A 21,501-nucleotide genomic window follows, 5' to 3' on the forward strand; every position below is an offset into this window, starting at 1 on the left:
TTCCTTTCCCACTGATCAATCTTAATGTAAAGACATTCAAAATCTGAATCATCACTTCTGTTATTAGATACTTCATGTAAAAGATCATTTTCAATTTCATCAAATGCTACATCCACACTGTTTTTGCAGGGTTTAATCAACTTTACTGGTATCATAGCATTACTTTGGTTACTCGTGTTGTCAGGTAAAGACTGAACACACTGAATGGATTCCATAGCACAACTAACATCACTTATTACAAAAGGAACACAAAATATATACTGTCAAAATTACACTTCCTGTTTGATCTTCTTTCACTTCATTCCACCAATTTGGATACGAATTTTGGCTAACCACAGCTAACTTATTCCAGAATACACAATTATCTGTGTTATCATCAATATGGTCCCAAACAAACTTCAAAAAGTTTTCACCTTTATTCTCTAGGTTTACAGATAACCCACCTTTACTGTTTGCATCATTACACTCCATGACATTAATGAAAAACTGCTTTGACTGAACTTGTATTTCATGACTCTCACTTACATCATCACATGCATCACTTACCTTAACTGTAATCATAAATAACTCTGAAACTTCACTGAAACTTCATTATTCTTAAACTCCACAAATACCTGATACTCATCATCCTCATTATCATATTATTCCAAAATTACTTCATCAAATACATCATTAAAGCCGCTAGTCACATCTCGATCAAAGTAACCCACCTCACCTACATTCATTTGCGAAAAGTTACTGGTACCAGACTCAGACTTACCAGCCTCAGTTATCTCACAGCTCTTATTCACATCTGCATCAAAAATACCACCTAATTCAGATCCAATACAGTCTTCACATGTTTTACAGACATCAATAACACTGTTTTCTGACCAAGAGAAGAAATCATCATCACATACTACATCACTATAATGAAACATAGTATCCCCAATCTTTTGATCAAAACCTAAATGACAAATATGATTTTCCTTCTGTTCAACTTCAGATACCTGTGCCACATTATTAACACAGTTATTGTTGTCTAATTACAATCATTGTGGGCCCTGTACTTTTGTTTCCTTGCCCCAAAACTGTGGACCTTCATTGAGGCAGACTGGTGTTTCCAAAATAGTTACCTCTAGATTGTTTCTCCTATAAAATTGCCCATGGTTATCCCCATTATTCCTAATTAGGACCATTCAAAAATTCGCTTTTAACTCTCCCCTGTTCAGCTTCTGACCAAAATTTATTTAAAAATCTTTTTTCAAAACTTTGGTGTGTTTTCTACTTACTTAAATTTGGATTTACTCAAGACAGAGCTTCACCTTCAAGACATCTTTTAACAAATTTAACTCATGCCTGACACAAAACTATCTCTACAGTGGTGTAGAAAATCCATTGGATGTAAATTATCTGATGGAAAACTTTTGATAGGAATGTTGGACCATGCAGTACCATTGTTCAAATACAGATTTTTGTGGATACAATTTTCCTGATCTGCTGAAATTTTTTGATCTAAAACATTTACATTAGTTTGCATACTGTTTTTAACATTTAAAATTTTTGGATCTAAACTACTAAAGCTTTGTTCCATTTTTTCCACTACGACCTTCTGTTGAACTCTGACATTATTAACATTCTTCTTCTGATTTGCAACCTCAGGAATAAACTCATTTTCCAAAACAATAGTCTTACTTTCTAAGACATCAACGTTTTCATTCACACTTTTTAATCCCTCTGACAACCCATTTTTTAGCTCAGACCTGATTACTAAGTTGGTCTAGTTGGTATTGTACCCTGTCCATTTTACTATTATTTTCAGACTGTTCTGTCTTCCTTTTGCTCCAAAATCGACTGCAGAATACCAGTTTTAACTGTTCCTTTGCTAACTATGCTTTCACTTGGTGCAAACATGTCCCGGGACATGTATGTACTATCTAGGAATAGCTCTGATGTTAGAATTGTAATGTATTACAAAGAATACTGCAAAATATTTGAGGAAGTAATCCAGAACTCGAAGCAGCTTTATTATGAGAAAAAGATAATTACATCAGGTAACAAAATAAAAACTGTATGGGATATTGTGAAGACAGAGACAGGTGGGGCCAAAAGGAAGAGGAACAGATAGCTCTAAAAATAAATGAGACTTTGGTAATAAGTACATGTAGTGTTGCAAACCTCTTAAACAATTCCTTCATTTCTGTTACTGACAGCTTGGGGTTATCAGGTTCAGTGAACAGTGCAATGGAGTATCTGAGACTAGTCTTTAAAAATAATGTCAGTGAAATGGAAATGACACTCTCGTCTCCCAAAGAAGTAGCATCCATCATAAAATCCTTAAAATCCAAGTATTCCAGTGGGTATGATAACATATCGACAAAGTTAATCAAAGAGTGCTCATGCGAGTTAAGTTCTATCTTAAGTTAATTGTGTAATCAATCTCTTATCAGCGAAACATTTCCAAACAAACTAAAATATGCTGAAGTTAGCTTCTTTATGAAGAGGGATAAAGGGATACCATCAAACTATTGACCAATTTCACTTTTTCTGGCTTCTCAAAAATATTTGAAAAGGTTGTGTTCAAACATCTCCTTAAGTATCTGACCGCAAATAATATATTGTCCAAGTCACAGTTTGGGTCACTGGTGGGTTCTGATACAGAGAAAGCTATTTACACTTACAGTGAGAATGTACTTAATTAATTAGATAACAAATTAGAGGCTACTGGCATTTTCTGTGACCTGTCAAAAGACTTTGACTGTGTGAACAACAGCATTCTCTTAAGTAAATTAGAATATTATGGTGGCAACAGCAATGCTGCGAAATAGTTTGAGTCTTATCCACCTAACAGGAAATAAAGGAATCGTTGTGAAACACGTGTGCAGTAAGCAGCCAGTCTTCATCTGACTGGGAATTAATTACATGTGGTGTTCCTCAAGGTTCCATCTTGGCTCCAATGCTTTTTCTTGTATACATTAATGACCTCTCATCTGTTACATTGACAGATGCTAAGTTTGTTTTGTTTGCGGATTATAGAAACATTGAAATAAGTAGCAAGTCAAGTCAGATTTAGAAAAAGTTGCTAATCAAATTTTCACTGACATTAATAAGTGGTTTAAAGCTAGTTCACTGTCATTAAACTTTGAGAAGATCCACTATATGCAGTTTAGAACCTGTAAGAGATTTCCTTCCAGCATGAGTATAACATATGAAGACATGCAGATCGAAGAGGTTGACAGTGTTAAGTTTCTGGGATTACAACTCCATAATAAATTCAGTTGGGAAGCACATACCACAGAATTGCTTAAGCACCTAAACAAGTCTGTATTTGCTGTGAGAATCTCAGATGTAAGAGATATAAATATATAAAAACCTGCATACTTTGCTTACTTTCATTCTATTATGTCATTCGTGATCATATTCTTGGGCAACTCATCAAACCGAGCAAAAGATTTTAGGGTGCAAAAGCATGTGATAACAATCATTTGTGGTGTAAATTCAAGAACATCTTGTAAAAACCTATTCAAGGAACTTTGTATTCTAACCACTGCTTCTCAGTATATTTATTCCTTAAAGAAATTTGTTGCAGGTAATGCATCTCTGTTTCCATCCAATAGCTCAATACATAGTATCAATACTAGGAATAAGAACTATCTACATAAAGACCTAAAATCACTTACCTTGGTCCAAAAAGGCACCCAATATTCAGGAACACACATTTTCAATAAATTGCCACCAACCATTAAAAACTTGGTTTCAGATGAAGCACAGCTTAAGCAGAGTTTGGGAGACTTTTTGATAGGCAACTCCTTCTGCTCCATAGATGAATATCTTAAGAGACTGTTATGCCAACTTAAGTAAAAATACCTGTTACATTTCAGTTTTGACAACAATTGGTCACAACAGTCAAGATTAGCTATTATGTTTATCATAAATTTATTAATAGTGTTTCGTTCTGTAAATATTAGCTGTTCCAGTTTACTGCCTTTTATAAACATATTTTGACTATCTCCTGACAAATGATCGGGATAGTAAATATTATATTCAAATGTTTTATGTTTTTATGTTATACTTTTGACATGTTCCACAACCATGACATTCATCTCATTTTTTGGGTCTATGGAATGAAAACTGACTCTAATCTAATCTAATCTAATCTAATCTGGCTGAGTCCTACAGCTATCACTTCTACATCACTACTAGCCTCGTCTCTATTCATTTTCCTAGCAATCACACGAGTTAAAAGAAAAGTTAATTTCACAAATAGTCTGCACTTATCTTTTCTTTTTTCATGTCCTTCATCATAGTTATAATGTCCTCTTTCAATTGATCTGGTCCATCATTGTTGACAGTATCTCATCACTGTTGATACGACTTTGTTGGGCAGCTCTCGGGTCTTCTTTCTTCATATGATATATATTCATTTATACATAAACTGAAGATGACACTAATCACTGTCCTTTCTTCTTCTGCAACAGACAAAACTTCTTTATCAGTCAACTGATCTCAGATGATACCCACAATTGTAATCTTACCATCACACGTGTTACTAGTAAATTTTTCAGTTTCTTTAAAAAGATTAATTGCTTTGTTTCAGATGCTTTGAGAGGAGTAAGATGTACAAATAATTTTGTTACTTATATGCATTTTTTCCTTCTTGACTGCAGTTTGTCTTGTGTGGGGGTAGATTCTTCAGGCTGAAATTTTTTAACTTTGTGGGCTCTAGTTGATAGGATAACTGATGAAGTAATTTCTGTTTCTATGACTTTTTTTATTAATTTTATCCCATTCTTCTATATCAAACTGATTTACAATCTCCACTGTAGAACAAAAATTCACATTGTTTTTGTCAAACATAGAAACATGACCTATTCCATTAGAGGCATGCCCACTATTCCTCACTCATTCTGCGGTACTAACTATATTCCAAAGAGTTTACAAACTTTCTTGGCAAAAGAAAAACCTTGACTAAGTTATATCATTATTTTATAAATGAGTCCAGAAATAAATTTAATAATTAGTGTTAGATTGCATAAATTAATAATAGGAATTTTAAGTGAGCTAGTTATTTTGTAATTTCAAATGTTTCCAAAAGAAAAGTAATTTTATCTGTACATACAGAGTTAGTATATATCAATTGTAATAAACTAATTTCTTTTTATATATTTTAGCCTGAAATACAGTACATAGTATACAAAATCATATGAAATTTTTTTAGTGAAATAGCTGAGATATTGTTCACCTATACAAGATTCAAAAATATTCCTGGTATCAGCTATTTCTATTAAAGAAAGGTAATGTTAGACGAGGGTGTCCCATTACACACCCTCAGCAACTCCCCAGTTGTGCCACTGCAATTGCCTGGCAAAGTGATTTGTTACGTGTGTGAGCAGATTATTAATTCATAAATAACACTAACTGCACTTATATTTAAATGCATTATGCAGTTTGAGGCACAATGACCAATGTTTAGTATTTAGCCACATACTACTTATTATAATATTCAGAAAGACTCATGAAGTAGTTAGGCTATAATATTTTATTTTTTTATTGCAACGAAATGCTGATATTAACATTGAATCAATAACAACAGAACTATTATATATAATCAAAGAATAAACAATCTGTCTCTTATGTGCAACACCACAGAATAATGCTATCCTTCACTGTGCATCTACGGATGTTCTGCTGGCGACTCCTACACAGCCCCCTTCCGATAGAGTGGAGCTCCGGGAATGTCGGGGTATTTATATCTGACCTGACACCCAGCTCTTGTGTGTACTGAAGGCATTGGTTGAACTTCTTCAGCTTCTGTTGCTGGTAGTGACGGTACCGCTTCCTCTTGTGGTGGTGAGGTGGTGTCATCCTGATCCAGTGGTGTGGAAGGTGGCGCTTGGTGCCTGACCTTTGTGTCCTCTTCAGTTGGTTACATATGTGCAGGTTTCAGCCGTTCCAATGATACCACTTGACTCTTTCCATTTAGACCTATCTGCATGGTATGTTCATCCTGTGAGAGCACTCTGTAAGGTCCAGAATATGGAGGCTGAAGTTGTGACTTGACAACGTCCGTCCATAGCATCACATGTGTACATGAGCGTAGATCTTTGTGCATGAACGTATTTACTGCTCCATGTCTCGAGACAGGAGATGGGCGAAGTCGCATACCATTTGCAATGTAAATGGCAGTTCAGTCTGTCATGCCCCTTCCTTATCGGTGAAGAATTCTGCAGGCAGTCGTAAGGGTTCACCTTTAGGAATGCCCCTAAATCCGTTTTCAATGCTGTGCGTAGGCCCAACAAAACTAGTGGTAATGCTAACGACCAAGACTGTGCATGGCACATTAATGCAGCTTTTAATGTTCTATGCCAGTGTTCCAGCATCCCATTGCTTGCTGGGTGGTACCCTGTGGTGCAATGATGTTGGAACCCACAGAGGTTGGCCAATTCCGAGAACAACGTCGATTCAAACTGATGCCCCTGGTCTGTGGTGACATGTAAAGGGCAGCCGAAACGTGCTATCAAAGATGAAAGAAATACGCGTGCCACCGTATTTGCTGAAATATCCGATAACGGAATCGCCTCTTCCCATCTGGTGAAGCGGTCCACCGCATTGTGGAGATAAGAGTATCCTTCCGACGGCAAAAGTGGTCCCACGATGTCCAGGTGCACATATGTGAAACGTTGTGTGGTAAGTGGGAAGTTTCCTACTGCTTTGTGCACGTGTCTCCCACCTTGGCCCTCTGACAGTCCAGGCACATTTTTGCCCAATTACGGCAGTCTCTATTTATACCGGGCCACACGAGTCTGTCTGTCATTAGTTTGACACTGGCGTTTATTCCCAGATGAGCCAGTCCATGGATGCTATCAAATAATGGTCATTGCAATCTCTCACGTATGAACGGTCTCGGTTTTCCTTGTGATACATCACACCAAACTCGGAAGTGTTCACCTGTAAGTTGTATTTGTTACAAGCATAACTCAGACGTACTATCACGAGAGAATTTAGCAAGTTGCTGGTCTGTTTCCTGTGCTGCAGCTATTTCCTTGTAGTCAATAGTGTGAGAGATTGTTTCCAACCTAGACAGGAAATCTGCCACGACATTCTCAGCTCCTTTTACATGCTGCAGGTGTATCGTAACCTGGGCGATAAACTCGAGTTGTCTAAATTGTCGTGGTGAGCAACCATCCTTGTTCTTACTGAAGGTGAAAGTAATTGGCTTGTGGTCTGTAGAAACGGTGAATGGTTTGCCTTCTACTTGCGGTTGGAAATGTCTGATGGCTTCATAAATTGCCAGTACCTCCCTATCATAGGCACTACATTTTACTTGCGACGATGTAAGCTTGCGGGAGAAGAAACCTAGAGGCTGCCAATTTTTTCCCACCTTCTGCACCTATTGCCTGCTGGCTCACATCCACAACAATTGCCAGTCGAGCTTGAGGAACCGGATGTGCCAACATTATTGCCTGAAGTAGACAGGTTTTGATCTTGTCGAATGTCATCTGCATCTCTGATGTCCACTGTAAAGGTTGTTTGCCTACTGCATCCTTGCCAACTAGTGCTGACATCAAAGGGGCTTGAATGGCCACCGCATTAGGCAGATGTTGTCTGTAGAAGTTAACTGCTTCAAGAAACCAGTGTAATTGGAGATAGTCGATGGGGCGAGTCATCTCTTCGATAAGGTTGAGTTTGTCTTGCAGTGGGCTGATACCGGCTGCTGTCACTGAGTAGCCCAAGAATGGCACCTGACATTCTCAAAGTAAACACTTTGATTCATTGACCAAAATGCCATATGCCTCAATACACTGGTAAACAGTCCTTAGATGTAGTTCATGCAATTCCTCAGACAACAAAAAAACCAAGATGTCATCGATGTACGCGAAGCAATATGGTAAACCTTTGAGGACTTCTTCAATGAAATACTGCCAAGTTTGTGCCACATTTTTTAACCCAAATGGCATACGGAGGTATTCGAATAAACCGAATGGTGTCGTGACAACCGTCTTCGGAATATCAGCAGGTGCGACCGGTATCTGGTGATATGCTTTTTTGCAATCAATGACACTAAAAATGGTCACGCCTGCAAGTGTGTGTGTAAAATCCCTGATATGTGGTTTATCGGATAAAGATTGGGGATGGTACGAGTATTTAGTGCCCTGTAATCTCCGCACGCTCTCCAAGTCCCATCTTTCTTCTTTATGAGGTGAAGTGGCGATGACCACGGACTGTCGGATCTACGGACCATTCCCAGAGTGTAATAATTCTTCGAACACTGCCTTTGCTGCAGCAAAACAATCCAGAGCTAACCAGTGTGGGCGTTGAGACACTGGTTGACCGGGTGTAGTCCTGATGTGAAGTACCGTATTGTACTTTATTGTCTGCCCACCAGACATGGATTCGCAGTTTGCTACTTGTCTGCAATCAGACGTGGACATAGGGCTTCGTCCTAGGGTGCCTCTAATGCACTGTGTCCCCCGTCAAATGCTCACTGAGCTAATAGATACCTCAAGTGCATAATGAAACAAGAAATCTGCACCCAATATTGCGTCTAGCACATCGGAAATTATGAAAGTCCATGGTAAACTTTCATGGAGCCCGAGGTCTACCTCTATCTGACATTTTCCATAAGTCGCTATTGACGTCTGGTTTGCTGCTGTGAGTTTCGACTGAGATGGAGGGAGCTTCACATCACACTTTCTAACAGGCAATGCACTAACATCCCACACCTGAGTCGACTAGATAAACACGGCTGGACTTAACGTCTGTAACAAACAGCTGATGGGACAGTGAAGGTAAAGAAGAAAGGTTACTCACCCGTAGCTGCCCCTCTTCGATCTCACCTCATAACAGTAGGTGCTGGTGCTCGAACTCGTGACCAGCGGCAACTAATGCCGGCCACTGTCGCCATTTGGGTGATTGCAGGGTGATGTGCAGCATGTCACCTCGCTTCCGAATCATCGGTGGTACGAGCAGATACGCTCCTTAGACACAATGTCATCTTCCTTCCTCTTCTTGTTTGTGCCTGTCTTGCCTCCGAGCAATGTCGATATCTGCTGCTTCAATCCTTCAACTTGTTTTTGTAGGTCATCCAGTTGTTGAGAAACGTCTGGCTGTTGGTGTTATTGTATTGCCACCGTTTCCTGTGAGTCTGTACTGTTGTGTCCGAATATCACCATCGATGTATGCGCTGCATCTAACAAGGTGTAGACCTTGTCGGCTAATGAGATCAACTCCGAGATATCTTGTGCATCTGAGAGCGCCACAGCCATTCTGACTGCCTCTGGCAACTGCACACGTCATACATGTTGCAGTGTCGTATCTGGCAACTCGGTTCATTGACTAAACTTCACAGGTGAAGCCAAAATTCCGAAGGTGACTTATCTCCTCTCTTTTCACTGTGCAATACTTGAATACGTTGTTCCACTGGCCGACATAGTCACTCAATGAGTAACTGCTTAAAACGCATATACTTTTGCGTGGCGGGCAGCTGAAGTATTATATCTGCACTGATTGTTGCTGTTTTGTTGTCAAGTGCACTAATGGTGATCGTAAATTTTGTCTCTTCATTTACAATGCCATGATGCTGGAAAGTCAGATCAAGCACCGCAAGCCACAGTTCAGTTTTATCAGGTATGAAATGCTGTGGGCGTAATTTCATCTTGCTATTTTTCTCTGTCAAAAGGCCATTACTTGATGGCGCAGAAAAATTCAACACAGTGTTTTCTTGTTCTTTGATGTCATGTCACAATTCCTCAATGGTCTTTAACAAAACGCCGCTCCGATCTGTAACACTCTGTGTGCTGCGCGGACTCGCTGATCTCCTGGTAGACGAAATTGAACTGGGCTGCATTTGTTCGTCTGCAACAAAATTCTTTATATGGGGTCACCACTTTCTACATCTACCTACATCTACATTTATACTCCGCAAGCCACCCAACGGTGTGTGGTGGAGGGCACTTTACGTGCCACTGTCATTACTTCCCTTTTCTGGTCCAGTCGCGTATGGTTCGTGGGAAGAACGACTGTCTGAAAGCCTCCATGCGTGCTCTAATCTCTCTAATTATACATTCGTGATCTCCTCGGGAGGTATCAGTAGGGGGAAGCAATATATTCGATACCTCATCCAGAAACACACCCTCTCGAAACCTGGCTAGCAAGCTACACCGCGATGCCGAGCACCTCTCTTGCAGAGTCTGCCACTTGAGTTTGCTAAACATCTCTGTAATGCTATCACAGTTACCAAATAACCCTGTGACGAAATGCGCCACTCTTCTTTGGATCTTCTCTATCTCCTCCGTCAACCCGACTACAATTTTCTAATGCTGTAACTTCTCTGTATACTACAGCATCATCCACAAAAGGCCACATGGAACTTCCGACACTATCTACTAGGTCATTTATATATATTGTGAAAAGCAATGGTCCCATAACACTCCCCTGTGGCACGCCAGAGGTCACTCTAGAGTCTGTAGACATCTCTCCATTGATAACAACATGCTGTGTTCTGTTTGCTAAAAACTCTTCAATCCAGCCACACAGCTGGTCCGATATTCCGTAGGCTCTTAAATTTGTTTATCAGGTGACAGTACAGAACTGTATCGAACGCCTTCTGGAAGTCAAGGAAAATAGCATCTACCTGGGAGCCTGTATGTAATATTTTCTGGGTCTCATGAACAAATAAAGTGAGTTGGGTCTCACACGATCGCTGTTTCCGGAATCCATGTTGATTCCTACAGAGTAGATTCTGGGTTTCCAAAAACGACATGATACTCGAGCAAAAAACATGTCCTAAAATTCTACAACAGATTGACGTCAGAGATATAGGTCTATAGTTTTGCGCATCTGCTCGACGACCCTTCTTGAAGACTGGGACTACCTGTGCTCTTTTCCAATCATTTGGAACCTTCCATTCCTCTAGAGACTTGCAGTACACGGCTGTTAGAAGGGGGGCAAGTTCTTTCGCGTACTCTGTGTAGAATCGAATTGGTATCCTGTCAGGTCCAGTGGACTTTCCTCTGTTGAGTGATTCCAGTTGCATTTCTATTCCTTGGACACTTATTTCGATGTCAGCCATTATTTCGTTTGTGCGAGGATTTAGAGAAGGAACTGCAGCGCAGTCTTCCTCTGTGAAACCGCTTTGGAAAAAGGTGTTTAGTATTTCAGCTTTACGCGTGTAATCCTCTGTTTCAATGCCATTATCATCCCAGAGTGTCTGGATATGCTGTTTCGAGCCCCTTACTGATTTAACTTAAGACCAGAACTTCCTAGGATTTTCTGTCAAGTCAGTACATAGAATTTTACTTTCGAATTCACTGAACACTTCACACATAGCCCTCCTTACGCTAACTTTGACATCGTTTAGCTTCTGTTTGTCTGAGAGGTTTTGGCTGCGTTTAAACTTGGAGTGAAGCTATCTTTGCTTTCGCAGTAGATTCCTAACTTTGTTGTTGAACCACGGTGGGTTTTTCCTGTCCCTCACAGTTTTACTCAGCACGTACCTGTCTAAAACGCATTTTACAATTGCCTTGAACTTTTTCCATAAACACTCAACTTTGTCAGTGTCAGAACAGAAATTTTCATTTTGATCTGTTAGGTAGTCTGAAATCTGCCTTCTATTACTCTTGCTAAACAGATAAACCTTCCTCCCTTTTTTTATATTCCTACTACCTTCCATATTCAGGGATGCTGCAACGGCCTTATGATCACTGATTCCCTGTTCTGCACTTACAGAGTCGAAAAGTTCGGGTCTGTTTGTTATCAGTAGGTCCAAGATGTTATCTCCACGAGTCGGTTCTCTGTTTAATTGCTCAAGGTAATTTTCGGATAGTGCACTCAGTATAACGTCACTCGATGCTCTGTCCCTACCACCCGTCCTAAACATCTGAGTGTCCCAGTCTATATCCGGTAAATTGAAATCTCCACCTAAGACTATAACATGCTGGGAAAATTTATGTGAAATGTATTCCAAATTTTCTCTCAGTTGTTCTGCCACTAATGCTGCTGAGTCGGGAGGTCGGTAAAAGGAGCCAATTATTAACCTAGTTCGGTTGTTGAGTGTAGCCTCCAACCATAATAATTCACAGGAACTGTGCACTTCTACTTCACTACAGGATAAACTACTACTAACAGCGACAAACATGCCACCACCAGTTGCGTGTAATCTATCCTTTCTAAACACCATCTGTGCCTTTGTAAAAATTTCGTCAGTATTTATCTCTGGCTTCAGCCAGCTTTCTGTACCTATAACGATTTCAGCTTCGGTGCTTTCTATCAGCGCTTGAAGTCCCGGTACTTTACCAATGCAGCTTCGACAGTTTACAATTACAATACCGATTGCTACTTGGTCCCCGCATGTCCTGACTTTGCCCCTCACCCTTTGAGGCTGTTGCCCTTGCTGTACTTGCCCGAGGCCATCTAACCTAAAAAACCACCCAGTCCATGCCACACAACCCCTGCTACCTGTGTAGCCACTTGCTGCGTGTAGTGGACTCCTGACTTATCCAGCGGAACCCGAAACCCCTCCACCCTATAGCGCAAGTCGAGGAATCTGCAGCCCACACGGTCGCAGAACCGTCTCAGCCTCTGATTCAGACCCTCCACTCAGCTCTGTACCAAAGGTCCGCAGTCAGTCCTGTCGACGATGCTGCAGATGGTGAGCTCTGCTTTCGTCCTGCTAGAGAGACTGGCAGTATTCACCAAATCACATAGCCGCCAGAAGCCAGAGAGGATTTCCTCCGATCCATAGCAACACACATCATTGGTGCCGACATGAGCGACCACCTGCAGATGGGTGCACCCTGTACCCTTCATGGCATCCGGAAGGACCCTTTCCACATCTGGAATGACTCCCCCCCGTATGCACACGGATTGCACATTGGTTTTCTTCCCCTCTCTTGCTGCCATATCCCTCAGGGCCCCCATTATGCGCCTGACGTTGGAGCTCCCAACTACCAGTAAGCCTACCCTCTGCGACTGCCGGGATCTTGCAGACTGAGGGGCAACCTCTGGAACAGGACAAGCAGCCATGTCTGGCCGAAGATCAGTATCAGCTTGAGACAGAACCTGAAACCGGTTCGTCAGACAAACTGGAGAGGCCTTCCGTTCAGCACTGCGGAATGTCTTTCGCCCCCTGCCACTCCTCGAGACGACCTTCCACTCTACCACAGGTGAGGGATCAGCCTCAATGTGGGCAGTATCCTGGGCAGCCACAGTCGTAGTCCGATCGGGGGATGCGTGGGATGATCTGGCCGTCCCCGACAAACCCCCATCCGGACCCCCACAGTGATGCCCATTGGCAACAGCCTCAAGCTGTGTGACGGAAGCCAACACTGCCTGAAGCTGGGAGCGAAGGGATGCCAACTCAGCCTGCATCCCAACACAGCAGTTGCAGTCCCTATCCATGCCAAAAACTGTTGTGCAAAGAACGTCTGAACTAATCTACAGAGAGCACAAGCAAATCGACACAAAATTTAAACGGTTATTACAATACAAGGTTGCCTAGTAAATGCAGTAATGCTGCTACTTGCGCACTGCTGACACACTACTCGGCGGCAGAAGGAGACTACGCTATTTTACACTATTCAGGTACTAAAACGCGATGCTACAACTCTCAAATACTACAATACACCCGAAATTTATGAATTAAACAATGCAAGTACCAAAAACACGCAAAGAAATTAAGAATTAAACTATGTAACAAATAAGTGAGCTAGAAGTATACGACTTTCTGCTGGCAGCTGCTTATCCAATGGTGGTAGGGAGCCATGTACTACTTATTACAATCTTCAGAAAGACTAACAAAGTAGTTAGGCTATAATATTTTATTTTTTTATTGCAACGTAAAGCTCATATTAACATTGAATCAATAACAACAGAACTATTATATATGATTAAAGAATAAACAATCTGTCCCTTGTGCGCACCGCCACAGAATAATGATATCCTTTACTGTGCGTCTACGGATGTTCTGCTGGCAACTCCCACAAGTAAATGCTTTCACTGTCATTTTTCTTCTTACAAGAACCTTGGTTAATTTAATGTTTCTTACTACAAATAAACAGTACCTTTGAAGTTGTTCATCCTGTAATGTGCATTCATGAGTCCATGTCAAAATTTATACTATTGCAGCTGACTAGGATGAGTCACACATGCCCGTTAGTTGTCAGTGCTGGCAGACAAACAAAAAAACATTTACCCTCGCACATTCTATAAACATGCAGTGAGTGCACTACTTACCCATGCGTCCCTGAGTTAAGTGGCCAACTTCACTTAGTTCATGGCTGAATTTGTCAATGCTGCTTACAGTGTTTAAGTTTCTTAATGTTGTTCCCTGACCTTTAATCCTAACTCTACACAGTGGTCCATACACAAAATTACTGCTATGCCAGACAAGTCACCTGGCCAAAGGTACTTTGGGCTACTCATGCAAAGCTGGGGCAGGTCGCTAGTACTAATATAAAACATAGGTGGGAACCGCAGATGGTGTGAATGCTTGATTTAGGCCACATGCAGGCTGCAGTTTGATGACCTCTGCTTTAAATCATTAAGGAAATTGATGTACAAAAGAAGGGAGACCCTGAGAGATGGTCAGTTAGAATGGCTAATGGCGTGAATACTTGATTTAGGCCATATGCAGTGTGCAGGCTGCAGTTTGATGCCCTCTGCTTTTAATAATTAAGGACATTGATCTACAAAAGAAGGGAGACCCAGACAGATGGTCAGTTACAAAAGGGGTCAAATAGTGATGACAATGATGACAATGATGATGATGATTGGTTTGCGGGGTGCTCAACTGCATGGTAATTAGCACCTGTACAAATTTCCAATATTTACACAGTCTAGCCTCACAACTTTCACAAATGATGATGAAATTATGAGGACAACACAAACACCCAGCCGCCAGGCAAAGAAAATCCCCAACCTGGCTGGATATTGAACCCAGGACCCGATGATCCAGAGGCAACAATACCAGCCACTAGACCACAAGCTGCAGTCGGGGTCAAATAGTGCTTGCATCATCCTCCATAAAAGCAGTGAAGAACCGATTATCCAGCATACCAGAGTGGCAGCCTCAGTGAACAGCAATGCCATTTTATTGGTGAAGGTTGGGTCTCCTTTCTTTTCTACTTCAATGTCTTTAATGACTTCAAGTATTATGTACGCCTGAGCATGTGGCTATAGGTCACGAAACCTGTCATATCCCATTAAAGATTGTCATCCATCTGTGTGTGGTGTTCTTTTTACAAGTTATATTACCATTGCTGTGAATGCTTGGACTTGTTTGTAACACTCATAATTGTTAAGTATCTAGCAACAGACAAGAGCACCCGAGTAGTGTATTTAGAAGAGTAGAGTTAGTAATTAATATAAATAAAGTATTTTTCAACACTGATGATTTCACGACATTGCATTGGCATGTGTAATGTGTTAAAATGATAATTTTATGAAATATTTATAGATTAGGCATCCAAAGTCACTTCAGAAAATTATGAGGTTTGCTGAGAGACTTATTCAATCTGGAGCCAACATAAATATTATGGATCATCGAGGCAGAACACCACTACATTATGCTGCAGTAGAAGGAAACAATGAGGTATGCTGAATCACTAATCTTAATGAGTAAGCAGTGGAATTAATATTGAGAGTCGTGGGAATGAGAGTATTGTGCCAAGACTATTATGTATGCTATAAATCAGTCTGTGGTTTTATTCAAAATATGTAATTTCCAAACTTATCCTTTACCAGTAGATAATGAGAGAGACAGATTTTTCAGTCATGCTAATACTAGGATAGTGAGACATGCCATTCAGTTTTTAGACCAATATCAGAGTCCAATGAGAAGTTCAGGCAGGTGCTAAAGAGGTCCAAAACTCACAAAATTCTCACAACAGGAAAGTAAATAATAATGTTACCATATTTAACCAAAATATTGGTGGATTAAAGAAAAAAGTAGATTCTCACAAAAGTAAAGTAAAAAATAATGTTACCATTTTACACCAAAATATTCCAGGATTGAAGAATAAAGTAGATGAGCTCCTGGTTTGTTTAGATGACATTGAATCTTGTAATGTGATAGTTATACTATGCCTGTCTGAGCATCACATTGTGTCTGATATGGAAAAGGTAAATATCAGTGGTTATAAACTAGCTGCAAATAGGAGTAGAGAGAATAAGGTGGGAGGAGGAGATGCCATATATGTCAAAAGTTATCACTGTGTAGAAAGCTTAGATACAAAAAGTTTTGTCTAGAACAACAAATAGAAGCATGTGCCTGTCAACTTAAACTGAAGGAGGGCTCTTTTATAATTGTAACAGTATATATGTCCCCTTCAGGAAACTTTCATTTACTCCTGGAAAACTTGGATGCCTTGTTGTGCTATCTGTCAGATAGGGGAAAGCAAATTATTATTTGTGGGGACTTCAGTGTTGATTCACTGAAAGAGTGTAATAGGAAGAATAACCTGGAAGTCTTGCTCGGTTCTTACAATTTGACATCTGTAATTAATTTTCCTACTTGAGCTGTAAAGGAGAGCAGCACATTGATAGATAACACTTTTATAGACCAAGATAGGTTTAAAAACATAAATTCTTGTCCTATTGAGAATGGGCTTTCTGATCATGATGCTCAGCTAGTTACAGTATATGACATAGCTCCATTCAGTAATTCAAAACTACCCTCCAAAGTTGTGCGTTCAATTAATGACTCAACAATTACAAATTTCAGAGAAAATCTGTGCTACATTAAGAAAGGTTATTAAAAAGTCCAGAAGCATGTGCATCATGTCTGAGATTAATACCTCTGATAACAAAATCAAAACAATTTGGAATATTATTACAAGGGAGACAGGGCAACCAAGAGTACAGGATGATGGCATCACCATCAAAGCGAACAACAAGCCAGAAGTCGAAAACATTTTGAATAATCATTTTTTAAATGTTGTAGAGAAAATAGGATCTAAATGTTCATTAGAAGAAGCAAGGCAGTTAATGGAAGAGGCCTTACCCACAGCATTTGATACAATAGAAATTCCACCCACCTCTCCTTCTGAAATTAGGAAGATGATAAACTCTCTCAAGAATAAAAGCTCACATGGAATTGATGGCATTTCCAGCAGGATAATAAAAACTTGTTCCCAAGAAATAAGTAGGATTCTTAGCCACATGTGTAATAGCTCTCTGAAGCAGGGCATTTTGCCAGATAGACTGAAGTATGCCATTGTTAAACCACTGCATAAAAAAGGGGATACGTCTGATGTCAACAACTACCGCCCAATCTCTATTCTGACTGCCTTATCCAAAATTCTTGAAAAAGTAATGTACTATAGAGTAGCTTCACACCTTTGTAAAAATAAAGTTTTAACAAAATGTCAGTTTGGTTTCCAGAAGGGTTTTTCAACAGATAATGCTATATATACTTTCACTAATGAAATATTAAATGCTCTGAGTAACTGGATGACACCCGTTGGGATTTTTTGTGATCTATCAAAGGCTTTTGATTGTGTAAATCATGGAATACTTCTAGATAAGATTAAGTACTGTGGTATGAATGGGACAGTGCTCAAATAGTTAAAATCATACCTAACTGGAAGAGTGCAGAAAGTTGAAATAAACAGTTCACATAATATGCAAAAAACTGGTGATTTCTCAAACTGAGGAACAATCAAGAATGGGGTGCCGCAAGGTACGGTCTTGGGTCCTCTGTTGTTCTTAATATATATTAATGACTTGCCAGTCTCTATTCATGAAGATGCAAAGCTGGTACTTTTTGCCAATGATACAAGTATAGCTATCACACCCGACAGACAAGAATTAACTGGTGAAATTGTAAACGATGATTTTCAGAAAATCATTAAGTGGTTCTCTGCAAATGGGCTCTCATTAAACTTTGACAAAACACAGTATATACAGTTCCACACAGTAAATGGAATGACACCATTAATAAATATAGACTTCGATCAGAAATTGGTAGCTAAGGTAGAGATTCAAAATTTCTAGGTGTATGCATTTGAGGGAATATAGAATAGTTGTAGGTAAACAACTAGGATTCTCTCAGATACAGATTAACTCACATTTAGCTTCTATACAGATACAAGTCCGGAGGCTAACTGCCGTTAGCGTCCACCATCCTGCCCAAAGCCCTCTCCTCAAAGATAGCACACTTACGCACAGAACAAATATCGATATTTATGGCGCTCTACGCCACATAGCCTCCCTCCCCCTCCGCACAGTATGGAGTATGTCCCTGTGAATGGGGGGGCTGAGAAGTTAGGAAGGTAACACACAGTTCTTCTGCGTCAGGCGGAAGCGGTCGACTGGTAGGAGACCGGGGGGTGAAACCCGGTACGTCGACGGTGAAGTCAGCAAGCGACGCCGGCGGCTGAAGACGATGTCCTGTCCTGGAGTGAAGGTGTAGCACTTCGTCAGCCGGCAGGCGGAGAATCACCTTGCCAGAAGGCCTAACAAAGGCACGCAAATTGCCACATGCAGCACTTCTGCTCAATTTAAAGCGGCGCACCACACGAGATTCTGCACTTCCTCCCTCAATATTGTCACATGCGAGTACCACACACACCGTATCGCCATCTACAACAACAGATAATTTATGTATGTCATCAGGGTGCACATGTGTTGTGAATTCTTGGATGGCACCTGTATGAGCAATGGTAGGGAGGCAGGGAGGTGTGGGAAAGCCATGGCAGGGGGAAGCATCTGCTAAGAGTGGGGTGGCAGGTGCACTGGACTGCGCAGGAGGCAACCTCGGTCGATCAGCTGACAGACGAAAGAGCATGCCCGAAGGCAACAAGGAGCCAGCGTGGATTGAATGGCGTGACAAAGAGCTGTCACATGAAGATGGTAACACAAAGGTAGAATCCGAGTGGTTGGCAGTTCGACTGCGAGGGCTGTGAGGAGTGAAGCCCCGAAAAGATTGGCCACTCGAATTAGATGAACGCGGAGAAGGAGCAGTGCTCAGCAGAGAAACATGCTGTGGAGAATCAATACCCAAATGCATGGTGTGGGATGATGGATGGCCGCTCGAAGCAGGAGTGGGAGAAATAGGGGCAGTCTTTTATGAGGAGATCCATGTTATTCTCAGAGCGTTTGACGACCTTGTAAGGACCTGTGTAGGGCCACTGAAGCGGGGCTTTGACTGAGTCGTCTCTGAGAAACACGTACTCACAAGAGTCTAGCATGCATGGTACGTACACGCACGGAGGTGTATGAGCAGCCGGAGGTGGCGGCTGAATTTTGCTGCAGTGCAAGCGCACCCGCTCGAGAAGTGAAGGGAGTTCAGAGGGCCGTGGAAGTGGGGTTGGAGTGACTAATTCTCCAGGCAAAACCAGAGGTTGGCCATACACAAACTCGGTTGCGGAACCCTTGAGGTCTTCCTTGAAAGTTACACGAAAGCCAAGAAGCACGAAGGGCAGTGCCTCTGTCCATAGTGAGTAATGGCAACGCAGGGCAGACTTTAAGGTGCGATGCCATCGCTCGACAAGCCCATTGCTTTGGGGGTGGTATGCAGAAGTATGAATTTTGACAATACCACACATTTTACATAAGTCAGAGAAAACTGAAGACTCGAATTGTTGCCCCTGGTCAGTGGTGAGGTAAACAGGTGAGCCAAATCTAGAGATCCATGAATCTAAGAATGCTCGACTTACTGTCTCAGAGGTAATGTTCGGAATAGGCACAGCCTCAGCCCACCGAGTCATCCTGTCAATAGCTGTAAACAAGTAATGGAAACCCTCGGAAGGGGGCAAAGGGCGTACGAGGTCGACATGAACATGGTGAAACCGGCCTGGCGGTTGGGCAAGACAGCCAAGGGGTGGAGAAGTGTGCCTGGAAACTTTGTTCTGTTGACACACCATGCATGCCCTTGCCCAAGACTGACAGTCACGGTGCATGTCTCTCTAGACAAACCGTTCAGCTACCAGACAGGTGGAGGCTTTGACACCGGGGTGTGCTAATGTGTGTAGTTTGTCAAAGACCTGGCGTTGAAGGGGCTTAGGAATGAATGGCCGCAACATACCAGTCAATTCATCACACCACACTAAGTCAGATATGCCAGGGAAAGTAGAGCGTACCGGTTGGAGAGAGGAGCTGTGGTCTGAAATTAACTGCATGGTATCGGGGTCTGCCGATTGCAACCGAGGTAGGTCCGTTAAGTCAATTAAGGTTGTGACAGCACCAACACGCGAGAGAAAATCAGCGACCACATTGTCTGCTCCTCGGATGTAGCGAATGTCATTTGTAAATTGCAAGATGTAATTGATGTGACGAAAGCGTCGTGGGGGCGGATCAGCCGCAGGATTTTTTATGGCAGGAACCAACGGCTTATGATCAGTGAGCACATAGAAATCTCGTCCTTCAACATCAGTTCTGAAGTGTCTTATGGCCTCGTAAACTGCAAGTAATTCTCTGTCGAATGCTGAGTATTTCTTCTGCGCGTTGTTTAGCTTTTTTGAGAAAAACTGCAGGGGGGTCCTAACATCGTTGTATGTCTGACTCAGTACTGCGCCGATAGCATTGTCACTAGCATCAGTAGCGATAAACATTGTGGCATCTGCCCGTGGGTGAGCAATAGTGACAGCGGAGGCCAACAGCTGTTTGAGTTCATTAAATGCCTTGTCTTTGTCTGGTGTCCATGGTACCTGATGGGTGCCAGAAGTTTGTGGGCCAGCAAGAACATCTGTGAGAGGAGCCTGCACCGCAGAAGCGTCTGGCAAATGTTTCCGGTAATGATTAACTGTTCCGATGAACCTGCGTAATTCACTATAGGTCTGACGGCGTAGCATCTCGAGAACAGGCTTGATCTTGTCCTGTGGTGGTGTCAGACTGTCCGATGACACAATGTAACTTAGGAATGTGACGGATGACTGGTGCAATTGAGTCTTTTTATTGTTCAGTTCAATACCAGCGGCTGCCAAAATATCTGTCACGACTTGAACACGCTCCTCACTCTGTTCCAAAGTAGAAGCAAAAACCAATATGTCGTCCATGTATACAAAACAAAAGGCTAGATGGGATAAAGTTTGATTGATGAAACGCTGCCACGTTTGGGGGGCTTTCAATCCAAACGGCATAAATTTGTATTGGATCAGCCTGAAGGGAGTGGTTATTGCAGACTTTTCAATGTCCTCCAGAGCCATAGGAATCTGATGAAACGCGTGCTTACAGTCCAAAACAGAGAAGTACTTTGCACCTGCGAGCGCATAGTTGAAGTCTGCGATGTGTGGGACTGGATATTTATCAATGATGGTGCGGGCATTTAAACGCCTATAGTCTCTGACCATACGCCAAGTACCGTCTTTCTTTTGGTCAAACAGGATAGGACTAGCCCAGCAACCAGAAGAAGGTTCAATTATTCCCTTTTGTAACAGATCGTCCAATTGTTCTTTTGCAATTTTCATAAATTCTGGCTTGAGGCCGTGTGGGTGTTGCGATATAGGTGGCCCATCGGTTAGACGTAACCGATGAACTGTGCCATTAGTGACTACTGGAATACGTGGTGCGGCACGACAGTCAGAT

At 41.6% G+C, this 21,501-nt stretch overlaps 1 protein-coding gene across 1 annotated transcript in view; it reads left to right on the forward strand.

The window, feature by feature from the left end:
* The window catches only part of LOC126419408 (serine/threonine-protein phosphatase 6 regulatory ankyrin repeat subunit C-like), a 372,581-nt gene that overhangs the window by 224,081 nt on the left and 126,999 nt on the right, over nucleotides 1-21,501 (forward strand). Inside the window, exon 12 of the mRNA XM_050086600.1 lies at nucleotides 15,434-15,568. Within this exon, the coding sequence (XP_049942557.1) occupies nucleotides 15,434-15,568 (135 nt within the window). The remainder of the gene's footprint in view (nucleotides 1-15,433; nucleotides 15,569-21,501) is intronic.

This window comes from Schistocerca serialis, chromosome 1 (assembly GCF_023864345.2).
Source record: "Schistocerca serialis cubense isolate TAMUIC-IGC-003099 chromosome 1, iqSchSeri2.2, whole genome shotgun sequence".
NCBI classification, from domain to species: Eukaryota; Metazoa; Arthropoda; class Insecta; order Orthoptera; family Acrididae; genus Schistocerca; species Schistocerca serialis.